Source organism: Epinephelus fuscoguttatus, linkage group LG16 (assembly GCF_011397635.1).
Source record: "Epinephelus fuscoguttatus linkage group LG16, E.fuscoguttatus.final_Chr_v1".
In the NCBI taxonomy this organism is placed as follows: domain Eukaryota; kingdom Metazoa; phylum Chordata; class Actinopteri; order Perciformes; family Serranidae; genus Epinephelus; species Epinephelus fuscoguttatus.
The window spans coordinates 31593961-31607546 of NC_064767.1; the positions used below are offsets into that span (position 1 = coordinate 31593961).

General features: G+C 39.8%; 1 protein-coding gene across 4 annotated transcripts in view; it reads right to left on the reverse strand.

The window, feature by feature from the left end:
* Positions 1 to 362: 362 nt before the first annotated feature.
* The window catches only part of LOC125903571 (gamma-aminobutyric acid receptor subunit pi), a 71592-nt gene continuing 58368 nt past the window's right edge, over positions 363 to 13586 (reverse strand). For all 4 annotated transcript variants that reach the window (XM_049600566.1, XM_049600565.1, XM_049600563.1 and 1 more), the window contains 5 exons: positions 11850 to 11932; positions 5624 to 5761; positions 5300 to 5452; positions 3642 to 3832; positions 363 to 3386 (listed from right to left, as the gene is read on the reverse strand). In XM_049600566.1, coding sequence (XP_049456523.1) covers positions 3024 to 3386; positions 3642 to 3832; positions 5300 to 5452; positions 5624 to 5761; positions 11850 to 11932 — 928 coding nt within the window. In that variant the 3' untranslated portion in view covers positions 363 to 3023. The remainder of the gene's footprint in view (positions 3387 to 3641; positions 3833 to 5299; positions 5453 to 5623; positions 5762 to 11849; positions 11933 to 13586) is intronic.

Here is a 13586-nt window from a genome sequence, read left to right on the forward strand (position 1 = left end):
AAATAGGAACATAAACAGATTAAAAGGCAATGAAATATAAATAGATACAAATGTAGCTAATGTTTAATACACATCAAATGGTAGTTCTTAAAAATGAGATGGAATGAGTGAGCATATGTCACAGTAATAATTGAATACAGCAATAAATAAACATGCATCCCTGTATTTAAACTGAATCATGTTTTCTGTCTGAAATGTAAAGTGTTATGTTCATCTGCTCATTGACTGCATGCTATTTCAGAATGATCCTATCAATAACAAACATGATATTTGAAAATGCACTTAAATTCTCCTAGTTGAAGAACTAAAGGGAAAGAAAAAGGAAATAAAATCGGAATCTTTGGCTCTTTGGTTCACAAACGTACCATATCACCTGAACTGAAATACTCAATAGTCACACAGCGAGAGATGACAACAGCCTAAAAACTGAGGAGAGAAGTGAAACCTCAAGTGTAGCATATCCAGGCCTTTTTCCATTTGGATAATGCACAGATGATGACATCCTGTTGAAATATTTTGGCCATTTCATTCATATTCAAATCACTCTACAGTGTCTAACACATCTAGGTCTGACTGCTGTGTTAAGTTTTACAAAGACAGAGAAACACTACCAGCAGCAAATAAAGAGTGCTGTGTATATCACTATTATGTGTCTGTCTTGGTGTTGTTGCCCTGTATGTCACAATGTTGCATTACACATGTCTAGTTAATATAAAACACAAAGCCCACATTAAATAAGTAAATGAAACATACTAAAATACAAACTCATGTGAATAAATAAAGTGACATTTACAAATCAACCAATAAATAGTAAAATAATGTTATTTATTATTAAAACTCATCCCATTACTATGTTATTTTTATACCTATAATGAAAAAGAAAAAAGATTAAAGGGGACCTATTAAGCCCATTTTCAGGTTCATACTTGTATTTGGGGTTTCTAATAGAACATATTGACATGCTTTATAAAAAAAACAAAACAAAACAAAACAAAACAAAAAAACACTTCATTTTCCTTACACTGCCTGCGCTGGAACACCTGCATTCACCCTCTTTCTGTTACACCTGTCTCTTTAAGCCGCTCTCCTGAAAAAGCCCATTCTGCTCTGATTTGTCAGCATTTTCAGGTTTCGTATATTTGCATCTCTGTACTGTCATAGCAGCCAGGGAAGTGACTGTAATGGAGAATAGTTGCACTTCCTGCCACAAAAATCACCAGTAAAAGATTCTTAAGATAACCGGACATGTTCCAACAGAAATATGATCTGAAATTGAGGAGAAATTAATAACATCAGCAGCAAAGATTACATGTTTCCCTGGCGTTAGCACGTAGCTATATGTACACTATCAGTGTACTTTCACCTGGGGAATGAAAATTCTCCAATTAAAGCTTCTAAACCCAATCAGACATGTTACAACAGGAATACAGTCCGATATCTGAGAGAAATATACTGTACAACATCGATAATCAAGTTTACATGTTTTCCTGCTGTTAGCATGGAGCTACATATAGCAGTGTACTTGCAGTAATGGAGAATAGCGGCACCCTGAACTGTGAAAAATCACCAATAAAAGCTTTTATGCCAAAATCCTCACAATCTGACAATGTTCTAGCAGGAATATGATCTGAAATCAAAGAGAAATTACCAACACTGGCAACCAAGATTACATATTTTGCTGACATTAGCATGTAGCTACATGTAGCAGTGAAGGCTACATAATGTGAGCACTTGCAGCGGCATGCCTGGAGCAGATGACCATATAAAGAAATCGGTGACACTTTGGTGTCAAACTGTTGCCAGAGTATTGAAAAACCGTTGGAAGTGGAGTGTTCAGAAAGGTATGCAACCTGAGGATTTTGCTCAGAGGGATTACTTTTACTTACTTTTACCTCAAAATTTAAAACTTTAACTACATTTAATATGAATTTCTGACACTAACTCTATATATAAGACACAAAATATGTTAAAGCATAAAAGGCCCCCTTTAAATAAAATAATATTTTAGAAATAATTTCAAATCTTATCTATATTTCACTCTATTTATTCATATCATTATTAATTCCATGGTGTGATATTTATGCCGTGTAATTTATTGGTCATCATGTTTCAGTTTCATTTCCTTCCTCGTGAATCTGCAGAACAGATTTGTGAGATGACAAGTGCCATAATACTGTCTATGGTGGCCAGATTTCCAAAATACAACTGAAGGGATCAAAGGCCACTACATTTATAGTGTCAATGAAAAAAATAAATGCAGGCAAAGAGAGTCAGCACTGCTCAGTGAATTAAAAATAACTCACAGAAGGACACGGAAGACAGAGAGGTTTCAACAGCGAACGGAAGCGGTCGTCCTTGGGAGACTGGTTTATAGTTTTTAACACACTCTCCTCGTTGAGTTATTTGCTCCCTCGTCTCTCGTCTCCCATCCATTATTTTTGCTATTTCCCTCTAAATGTTGTACCTGCAGGCAGAAATGGAAGATGAAGTTGTAAAGTTCAATAATCAATCCATCACAACAGGGAATGAAAGTGGAGCGGGCTTTTGCTCTCCCTCAGCAATGCTAGCATATTATGCCATAAAGCCTTAAATTACAGCTCCATCTTCTGTGCGTCCAACAGTAACAACCTGCACAGTGATAGACCTAAAATGAATATACTACAGCGAAAAAGATGCAAACTCGCGAAGTCTTTCTTTCTAAGCAATGTTCTTTTCATCTCAGGTTGTATGAGCATTGATCAAATCTCGCCCAGTTTTAAGAAGACCGCTGTATAAAACTTTGTCAGTTTGAGTATACAATATTTAAAAATGGAGCTGTAATTATAACCATTACTTTTCCTCGAAGACAACCCTATATAAGTATGCTACTTCGCTCATGAATCCAAATGCAGAAATTTTACACACTCATCTTGAAACAAACCTAAATAACACTTACTGTACATACATACAGTAAAATACACTTCTTGACTACATACACTCTCCGTCTCACACTCTCTGGGACACGTGCTGCGCTCAAGCCGACGCTAAAAGTACAGATAATATGTCCAGTAGAGCAGATTAACCATGACAAAAGAGAGGGGGAAGGTGACTCTGGAGTAGTTGTCTATGTGGTGAGGGTTCTCCACGTGACAGCAATTTATGGAGCGAAGCACTTTGCGGACGGTGGCCAGAGCAGTGAGGCACCAGTTGGTAGGTTCCGGAGGCGATGCCTCGGGCTTAGGCTCACTGCCCGAGGGGCTGGACGGGCTGACAGTGAGTTCTAGAGAGGCAGGGGCCGGTGTGGGAGTCGCGGCAGCCTCCTTGCGTCTCTTGGCCCTGTTGTGATTGGCGATGGTGGTGATGATGCCGTTCATTTCGTCGTCAAGGTCGTGCAAATGGTGGGAATACTGCAAGAGAGTGAGAACCAAAGAACAGATGAGTTTTTAATCGGGGGAAAAAAAATTGTACATCTAAATTTGAGAACTCGTAGCACTTGTTCAACTCACCCCTGAGTGCTCATGATGACATGATGATGATGATGATGATGATAATGATGGTGATGACGACGGTGACAATGACCACCATTATGAAGACAATGACTGGGACCACAACAACATCAATGACAATTAAAAAATATCAAAGGATATCCAGGAGGGTCTCACCATGAGCATGTGTGAGTCGGTGTGAGTGAGGGTGCAGAAGTGGGCCACGGCGTACTCAATGAGCGCTCCAAAGATAAAACTGAAGCAAATCCCTAAGTAAACATCAATGGCTTTAATGAAGCAGTTGGCGTTGGGCAGTGATGTCCGGGCGCCCATCATCAGAGTGGTCATGGTCAGTACTGTGGTAACTCCTGGCACAAAAAACACAAGGAGACACTGGTGAAATATGGATTAGTCCATTACTCACACAAAAGACCATTAAAGGATATCTTTGGTGTTAACCTATTAAAAATTATGAAGTTCATCACTGTTTTTTTCAAAAAACTGTAAAACTTCTTAAACCTATCTCCTCCCACAATTTTTGCTCAATTGACACCAAACTTGCTACAGAGCATCTTCAGACTGTCCTACAAAAACTATGTTTACTATGTTTAAACTATGTTTAAAATTGCCATGTAAAAATGGCAATTTTAAACATCAGTTTTTCACTTATGGAGCAAATCAATCATTGTTACAAACAAATTATCATGGCATTCTCCATGCTGTCTAGATGCAATATGTGTATTTTCAGATTTTTGTTTAGATAACTGAATTTTTTACAGTGGTTTGACATCTGCTTTTCCATGCATGGACGGCTGCTAAACCTGCACGTCTGGCTTAGTCAATTTGTGAAGCTACACATCAATTGTCACTGATGGAGATAGAAATTGATTCTTAGTCTCAGAGGTTGTGAGTTCAAGCCTCAGCTGATGCAAATGGCAGATTGTGTTGCTAAATTCCTAAATGTCTTCCAATTCTTCTGCTTGTTGCTCAGAATTGCCTAAAAACGCCCGGACCCAACCCATCGCTGTGCAGCAGCTATAATTAACATAAAATTCCTTGAACACTGAGTTCACCTGTTTGCAGATAAGGCAGATCACTTAATCTCTCCCTTGAGGTCTGACAAGTCAGTCCTTTTTTCCTAAAGCCTTTTCTCCTAAATTTAGCTAACAGCACTAGCACAGATTATAGAACGTAATTCCCTGAAAAACCCAGGAGGTGCCAGTAATTGTCATGCAACCAGCAGTTTTCTACAAACTGTCATCCCTAACCTGACAGTCCACCACAGATGATCTAAATATAATGCATGCATTCCATATCACATACAGCAGGCTGCAAAAAAAGTTTCTGAAGGCCACAGCTGGCTGACAGAAATATCCATAGGAAGAATCATTCAAGCCTTGACATGTAACCACAGATACCCAGCACTCCACTGAATAACATATCTTGTTGTTTTGTTTGTTTTGGGAACTTTGTGTTCTCAAAGGCCCCTGCAGTAGTGGTGGATTTAATTCAATGCAACATCTATGTTTGGATGTTCCCACTCGATAACACAGTGTCACACATGCTCTCTTCAACCCTCAGCCCTCTAAAATCAAACCCAAACCAACATTTGTGTTCACCCATAAGAGAGTAGAAGTCTCTTACATTTGTTTGGTACTAAACACACTACTGATAACTGGTGAGGAAGAGAAATATAGTGAAATATTTATCTCTCAACAACAGTACATAGCACCTACAGTGACACACAATACCTAGATAAGATCTGGTGCAATATGAAAACAGTATGACATTTGCTTTTCACATTTGAGTATAGAAAAGGATGCTTAGTCTTATACCTATACAAATACGTGCTGGAACAGAGGACAGGGAAATCCAGAAGGAAACCCATGAGAGGACAACAAGCAGGCTCGAGGGGACATAAGTCTCAAGGATGAAGTACAGAATGCTCCTCTTCAGCTCAAAGTGGAAGACCAGCTTCGGGTAATTGCCTTTGACAAGAGGGACAAAAGTCTGTCAGTGTACTTGATAAGAGAAAATGTGTTCTGAATCAGAAATCCTACCCATAAGGGCTCTTTTTTAAAATAATATTTAATGAGTGATGAAACATTAGTATAGCCTTGGGAATAACATTAAGCAATGGTTTTGAAGGGCATTGTTACCAGTTTCATAAACGGCCTCTGAGACAGATGTGTAGTGGTCCTCTACTGTGTACTGAGCCAGCTGTAGAGTGTCTAAACCACTGACAGACTCATTTCCTCTGGTCCAGTAGAACATGACATCATTGACGTTGTAACCCCCTGCAGGAGAGAAAAGAGATGGAAATTACTTTCTGAGGAAGATTACAGCAAATACCTAAAGGGGACTTCTTATGCTTTTCATTATTTTCTGTCATGTATAATGTTACAGTGTTGGATGTTCATATTAACTGTGGCCAACGTCTCAGATAATATGGTTAACAAACATAAAAGTAATTCCTGTGAGCAAAACCCTCTTTTCTACTTTCGAGACAAGCTGATGTCAGCTTGTAATGGAATCCTACAGCTATGCTACTGCAAAGGTCTACTTGACATAGCCTACACTGCTATGTGTAGCTACATGCTAATGTCAGAAAAACCCGAAATCTTGGTTGCCAGTGTTATTAATTTCTCCAAGATTTTCGATCATATTCTTGCTGGGACAGGTCGTGTTGTGTTGATACGCTTTTTCACAGTAGAAAGTGCTGCTATACAAAGTCATTTCCCATTTGCAAGTACACTGCTACATGTAGCTATATGCTAACATCAGGCAAACCTGGAATCCTGTTTGCTGATGTTGTTAACTTCTCCCCTATTTAGGATCATATCCCTGCTGGAACATGTCTGCATGTGTTTAGAGGCTTTTATTAGTGATTTTTCACATTAAAAAGCGCCGCTATTCTCCATTACAGTCATTCACCGGCTGCACTGACTGAAGTTCAGAGATGCTGAGATACACAAGCCCTGAAAATGCTCACCAGTCAGAGCAGAGTGGGTTTTATCAGAAGTGGGGCTTAAAGAGACAGGTGCTAAAATGGAATGAATAAAATGAAGCTGCACTAATTACTTTACATTAACAATCAACAATCAATCCCAGTCCTTAAGTGTCACTCAGTTGTACAACTTGGTGCAAGCTTTGGTTCAGACTCACCACTCTCATTGACCTTATTCCTAGCTGCAGACAGCAAACAGTTGTTTTCAGCGAAAAAAAAAAAAGCTCTGATAAACCCTCTGTACACCACCTACTCAGCAGCTAATAGTGGTAAAACAAAGATAGCGACGAGCTGGTTAACACAGCGGAGCATTTCGCAGCTAAAGAACCAGATATTTCCTGCAGGAGTCGACTGGACCTGCTTAAAGGAGAGTGAATATCTGACTTATATTTGTCAAGTGGGCACAATCACCACTTCAAATGAATGCTAATGCTGCTCCATGTCTGCTGGATGTTTATATAAGCAGCTGTTTGCTTGTGCAGATGAGAAATACGACAAGAACATTTCACATTACAAAACCTGCTATAATTCCAAATTATTGCCATGATGATGATGATGATGATGATGATATAGAAACAGCATTAATAAGTTTACTAAACCCCAAAGTAGCTATGGAGGGAACAGCTGGGAAGGTTAATTGCTCAAGCTATGCAAATGCCTGATCCTCTTATGGTTGAGTTGTTGGGGATTGCAGCCCATAGTAGGTGGTAAATTCCCTCTAATACTAAATTTCAGCACAAGAGGAACATTTGGCAAGAACCAAAGGGAGCGAGAAAACCTTTGAAAATCTAGTTCAAGACGTAACGTTACCCCCGTGAAGCAGATGGGTAAGGTTTACACTGTGCAACTCTCAAGTCCTGCATCTGCTGTTAAACAACACGACACTTTAAACACTTCAAAGACAATGTTAATGTTTCATGTATGTTGTTAGAGTCATAGAATAGAATACTCTCCTGTTCTTCACTCTAACACAGTTTGACACACAGAGATCCAACAGGATTTGCTAATGGAAATGCATTTGTGGTGTCCATGTTAACATCTTCAAAGAGTCCTGATGAAGAGCTTAACTCTTGCATCATACCATAACAGACTAATCATGCATATTGCACTGGGCCCTCGAGAGCCCTGATAACCCAAATAAATCTTGGAATGAGAAGGCATGCAAAATGAATATGGTCAAAGATGCCACGGCTAAGTGTGGCAGTGCTTTTGATAGCACAATATAGCTACATTGACATCAATTAATAAGAACTGGTATGGCTCTCAAGATGTAATTTATTAAGGACAAAAAGGTGTGATTAACAACCTTTGGTGTATTTTTCTCATTTATCTGCAGAGGGAGCAAGAGAATAAGGAAAGTAGGAGGAAGTGCTGTTGGCTGAAGCTGAAATACACCTCTATGATCTGTTGTACATGAGATGCTCAGTAATTTGCTGTTGCCCTCCCTACATAAACCCATATGGAGCCATGTATAATTGACCAAGGTTAGTTATAGTCTGGGAGCAGGCCCCTAACGAAGGGCACTGTTGACTCCGATGCTGAAAGGTCCTGTAAAATTCATTGTTTTCTCTCTCATTGTACTCCTCTTACTGGAAGAACTCATTATTTTCCTGACCTAAAGCTCTGACATTACAGTACAAATTAGAGACACAAATGGGTAGTGACATGCTGTGCAATAGCATGGAAAGAGTTACATGGGGGTACAATCAACCTTGCAGTGCCCTGTCGCCCCTTGAAAACAAGTATATCCACATTTTTTTTTCCAGAGCTACCACCTAAAGTTAATAAAGCAAAGATCACAAAAGACTGTCATATCTTCTGACTCTTTCTGCTGTCATAACGCACTAAATATTTTACCGCAATCCCGATCTAAACACCCCGCACCCTCCCACAACGACGCTCTCTTTAAACCATCCTCCTGTGCAGAGGATCCACTTTTGGCACAGCATTAAAAGAAATAAATCCTTGAATATACATCTTCATAAAGGGACAGAGCAAGAGGGAGGTAGAGATTGAGGGAGAGGAGGAAAGGAGAGGGAGACAGAGAGAAAACGGCAGAGATGGAGCAGCAGGATGAGAGAGATTGTAAGAGAGGGTGGAAAAGAGAGACAGACAGAGAGAAAGATGCAGATATTTAGCCTGGAATTATTGAAGCAGCGGAGGATGGATCCATCATTCTCTCAGTTACCTAACTTTAACCTCCAGATGTCTTTTTGTCTGCTAAGTGGGACTGGAGCTGCCGTTAAATGTTTTATTTGGCACTGAGGTCCTGGTGGGCTTCTGGCAGGGATCAGACTTAGCTTAGCGTGGCTGGCTGTCGTCTAATAGCATGGAGCAGAAGCGACTTGGAAAGCAAATATGGCAGAAGAGTGAGGGAAGATGGGGGGGAGGGGGCAACGTCTTCCTCCTCTATCCCTTGCACTAGCAAAAAATCCATCTTGCCACCTTATTTAAGCTTAATTGCAATTTTCTTTAATTATAAACATCATAAACATACTGCCACCGCATTTCCACTAGAAACCAATCAAAACATGTCAAAATTAGGCAAATCACTCCTCTTATTTCAGGAAAATGTCAACAAATTTCAGAATTTTTAACAAGTGAACACTACTGGCAGCTGTTTCCATACTTAAAATATCAATATGAGTTTAAAGGATTTGTAAATGTAGGTGGGTTTGTTGTCACGGACAGGACCAACCTTAAAATATGTTGCCTAAGGGCTCAGGGGAAAATGTTCGACATTTTGGGAAATAATCTTTTTGTTGATGGGAATATCACCAGCGTTGGCACATCTGGCACCCTAGGCAAGCCTCCCCTTGTGTTTTTTACAAACAACTATAAGAGCTAATTACAAATCAAACATGTTAGCTAATTAGCAATAATAATATGTATCAAACAATAAAAGATTATGGCATGTGCAAACTTTTGCCATTTACTCTCATGCCTATGTTGCCTATGGGAAGGTCATCCACTGAACATTGCTCTGAAATCTGTGTATTATGGAGCCCTGTGGAAGATTTTTTGAATAATCAAATTATGCAGTGTTTACACCCATGTTTGTTTGTTGGCAGTCTTCATTTCCCTTCCTGTTGTTATCCCATAACCATGTTTCATTGCATGTTACTTCCACCAACCGTGTGCGTGACACAAAAAGAAAGGGGACTGACATATAAAAACAAGGCAGATGCTATTTGCACCCAGGTGTTTGTAACCAACAATGCTATTTGCGCCGGGGGTCGAATAACCAATGTGGCTATTTACACCCAGGTGTATATAGCATCATGGCAGAGGGAAGCACCCAGGTGTGTGTAGCCAACAATGCTATTTGCACCACTGACTATTTACACCCAGCAGTATATCCCTGGGTGTCCTGGCAGTGTCGAAACATTAACATGAATGGGTGAATTCAGCTATTCCACTACAGTTTATGTACACAGTGTGGATTCAGCAGCTTTATTCAACTCAACAACATAGTCAACTATGTCCAGAAACAATAAGCCAATAGTGACACACATGGGACTCAAACCCCAGTCTCCTGTTCAAAAGTCCTTTGCTTAACCTACTTACCCATTGTCCTCATTTATCATTTTAGACATAGACTGAGAGACTATCTGGGATTGGCTAGAACTAATCCTAACAATGACCTCTTTGGCCTAATCCTGACCACTCCAACCTCAATGAATCAATATGATGAGTGCTAGCCAGTTGCAGCATGCTGTGGGATCCATAATAATGTGTTGTAAAGGTGGGTGTGAATAGCTTAAAGACACTCAAAAAATTCTCCATAGTGCTGCTAATCAGTCCCTCCGGGATTTTGCCATGATGCAATCGCAAATTTAGCCATTCCCTGTTAATTTTGCGCAACTTTGCAATTTTGTCCAGTCACCGCAACCTTCCCATAAGTTTTTTTAAAATGGGTAAAATCTAATTTCATTTTAGAACTCATTTATTTTGTTGACCTGCTCAGCCCCTTCTTGCCCCTCTCTCTGCTTATCACAAGACTACTGCTGCACCTGGTACAGAGTCACACACACTGACAGGGATGACTGCTAGCATCACACAGCTAATATTACCCAACAGTTATTACTGGGTTTAATGACTGAGTTGAGCCAATTCGGTGTCAGTGTAAGCAGCCCCCCGCAGCTTACTCCGAGTGGGGCCCTGTCCTGCAGCACGGAGCAGGCAAATTTTAACACCTTTCATTTTGAGGACACTTATCATTTCAAACACACAACCAAATTTAACAGACCACTTTAGAACACTGTACACATATTATTGCACTGAGTAACTGTTGGAGCTTTTTAACTTTACAAACTATAAAGTGGTATAACCAATGTCAAGCTGTGAAGGGCACAACAGGCTGCCCCTCACCTGATGGTGAAGCTGCAAGGTGCAAGATGGTTTCTCTCTCATCTGATGCTGAACACCACTGCAGTGTCTGCCTTATTTTTAATGTAGCTTAATTTTACTGTTGATCACTGTCTTTACAATCAGGTAGGTCTGTTTCAACCTCATGGACCTCGGTGTTGCCTTCTAGATCTTCCTGACTGGCTCTAATGTATAAAAGAGATCATTTTAGACCTGTAAAGATTTTTATTAATGTCTGTCTGTTTTATTTTATGTCAACATTGGCTCTGAAAATGCATCATGTCACAATGTGCATTTAATGAAATTGTATTTTTTAAAAAGCTTGAAAAAATCTTATGATAAAAAGAACACCTCAAAACATTGCAACATGCACTGCAATTTTTTTTTAGAAAATCTGCTGTGAAATCAGCCATTTCAGGCCTGACCAATGGTCAAAAATTCCACAGGGAACCTTAAACTATGGCACCAGAGCCAGGAGGCCATTTGTTTAGCTTAGCAAAAAGACTAGAAGCAGGACAAACTGCTAGCCTAGCTCTGTCTTAAGGCTAAGGTAATGGTTTCTTGCTTTGGGCTTATACTGACAGACATAAGAGAGGCATCTATCTTCTCATACATGTATAACTCTGGGCTAGAAAGTAACGAGGCATATTTTCCACACAGTTGAACCATTTCTTTAAGGGATAGTTAACTTTCGTATGACTTACCCTCCAGCTTGATCTTCATTTTCTTGACAGTAATTTATGACAATAAAACATAACGCAAGAGAATACTCCATCATGACCAGGATTGCCCCTGCAGTATCTGTCTGCTGTGTGACATAACCATGCAGTCTTACACACATGCACGCAGGCACGTACACACACCAGCAGTTTAGAAGATGAGAGAAAGTGATCTGTTTGATCCTTCGGTTTGATCAGATTCATTTGACATCACGCCCACCCACCAAGTCACTGCCACAGCTTCAAGCTGCACAGTTCGGATTTTCTTTATTAAGTATGAAGTGTCCTTACAGCTCTCCAGTTGTAGTGTGCAGGTCTGCTTGTCCATGGGATACTTGGTCAGATCCATGTTGCAAGCCACGGTGGTGGTAATCCTACAAAAACAAAAAAGTAATAAATGTTATTTTTGCAGTTATTCTAGCACAGTGGCTACAACATATTATTTCCCCGTTCTATGGTTAAAAAATGTGCTGATGGATGGAATTGGAGTTGGCTGTCTTAGTTTTTGGTGGATATAAAATTATGCATGAATCAAGCCCTCTGTGGCACATGACTGAAGAACACTTGAAAAGGAGAATGAAGTCTTTGCTTTGCATTGATGTCATACTGTAAATCTGGGTCAGTATGTATGAAAGCCTCTCACAGTATGATTTTGGTAATAAAATTCTAAAAATTATGCCGTTTTTGGTCTTAGAATTAAATTAAGATAAGACATACTAAATTAATTCCACACAGGGGGAATTCACTTGTTACAGCAGCTGAGGAGCCCAAAGCAAAGGGGGAAAAGGGATTTAATGATGAATAAAAATGAAACAGGTTTTTAAAAGAAATATGAAAACAACTATATACATTATGTACACCCTTTCCTTACAGACCATTTCAAACTTGACACAAAAACAACATGCGCATTCTAAATGGGTCCCTTTGTATTTCCTGTTGGAATGTTGTGCAGTGTTTGTGAACAGACTGGATCACAATGTTTATTTACAATAACTTGCAGGTGGAAAATTCTTGCTTCAAGTACATGGAATCAAACAGTGCTGAGCAGACCCTGCCTCAATGAGTTAGTTTTTATCCACCTACAAAGGCTACCCCCCCCCAAAAAATGTATATCAGTTTAAGTATATGCTATATTAAGAACATTTTCACAGCTTTACCTTACTGTCAGACAGCCTTTTCTGACAGGGCACTGAAGCTTTTATATCAAAGCAACCAAACACCACTGAGAAAAACAATCATTTAGCAGTAGTACATAAAACAAGCCTAGCAGAAACGTCAGGTGGGTCGGACTACAGTGTTTAACTATATGTCTTTAAACATTACTGTCATGGCTGAAAATGATAACAGAAATAAACGAGTTCGCCAATTTTACATACTCCCCAGTTGTAATCAGCTACCAGTTGTCTGCTCAGAAGTGATTGCTGTTGTTCATGCAAGGTCACAATGATTCAGTGCACAACATCAGCTGACAGGAAGTAAACATGGACCTAAGCTGTTGTCTAGCAATGCATTTCCATGGAAATGGTCTTTATAGATCTGGCAATATGTATACAAACCCTTTTTCATATACAGGATAATTGCACAATATCACAAACATCTAAAAATTTAGAATCCTTCTCCTCAGTTACAGAGCTCATAGTAAACTATTATCTCACCACAACACTGTGCTCTGACAGTGCAGGGTTACTTGTGGTCCCTAAAGTCTCCAAAAGTAGAACAGGAGCCAGAGCCTTCAGCTATCAGGCTCCTCTTTTATGGAATCATCTTCCAGTTTCGGTCTGGGATACAGACACCACCTCTACATTCGAGTAGACTTAAGACTTTCTTCTTTGATAAAGCTTATAGTTAGGGCTGGCTCAGGCTTGCCTTGGACCGGCCCCTAGTTAGGCTAATGTAGGCCTAGTCTGCTGGGGGGCTTCCTATGACACACTGAATTAGTCATTCTTCTACCATTATTACACCTCCCACCCCCCTGTTGCTCTTCCTGAGATTTCTATCTTTTTGTTGTCCTTATCCACAGTAAGGGTC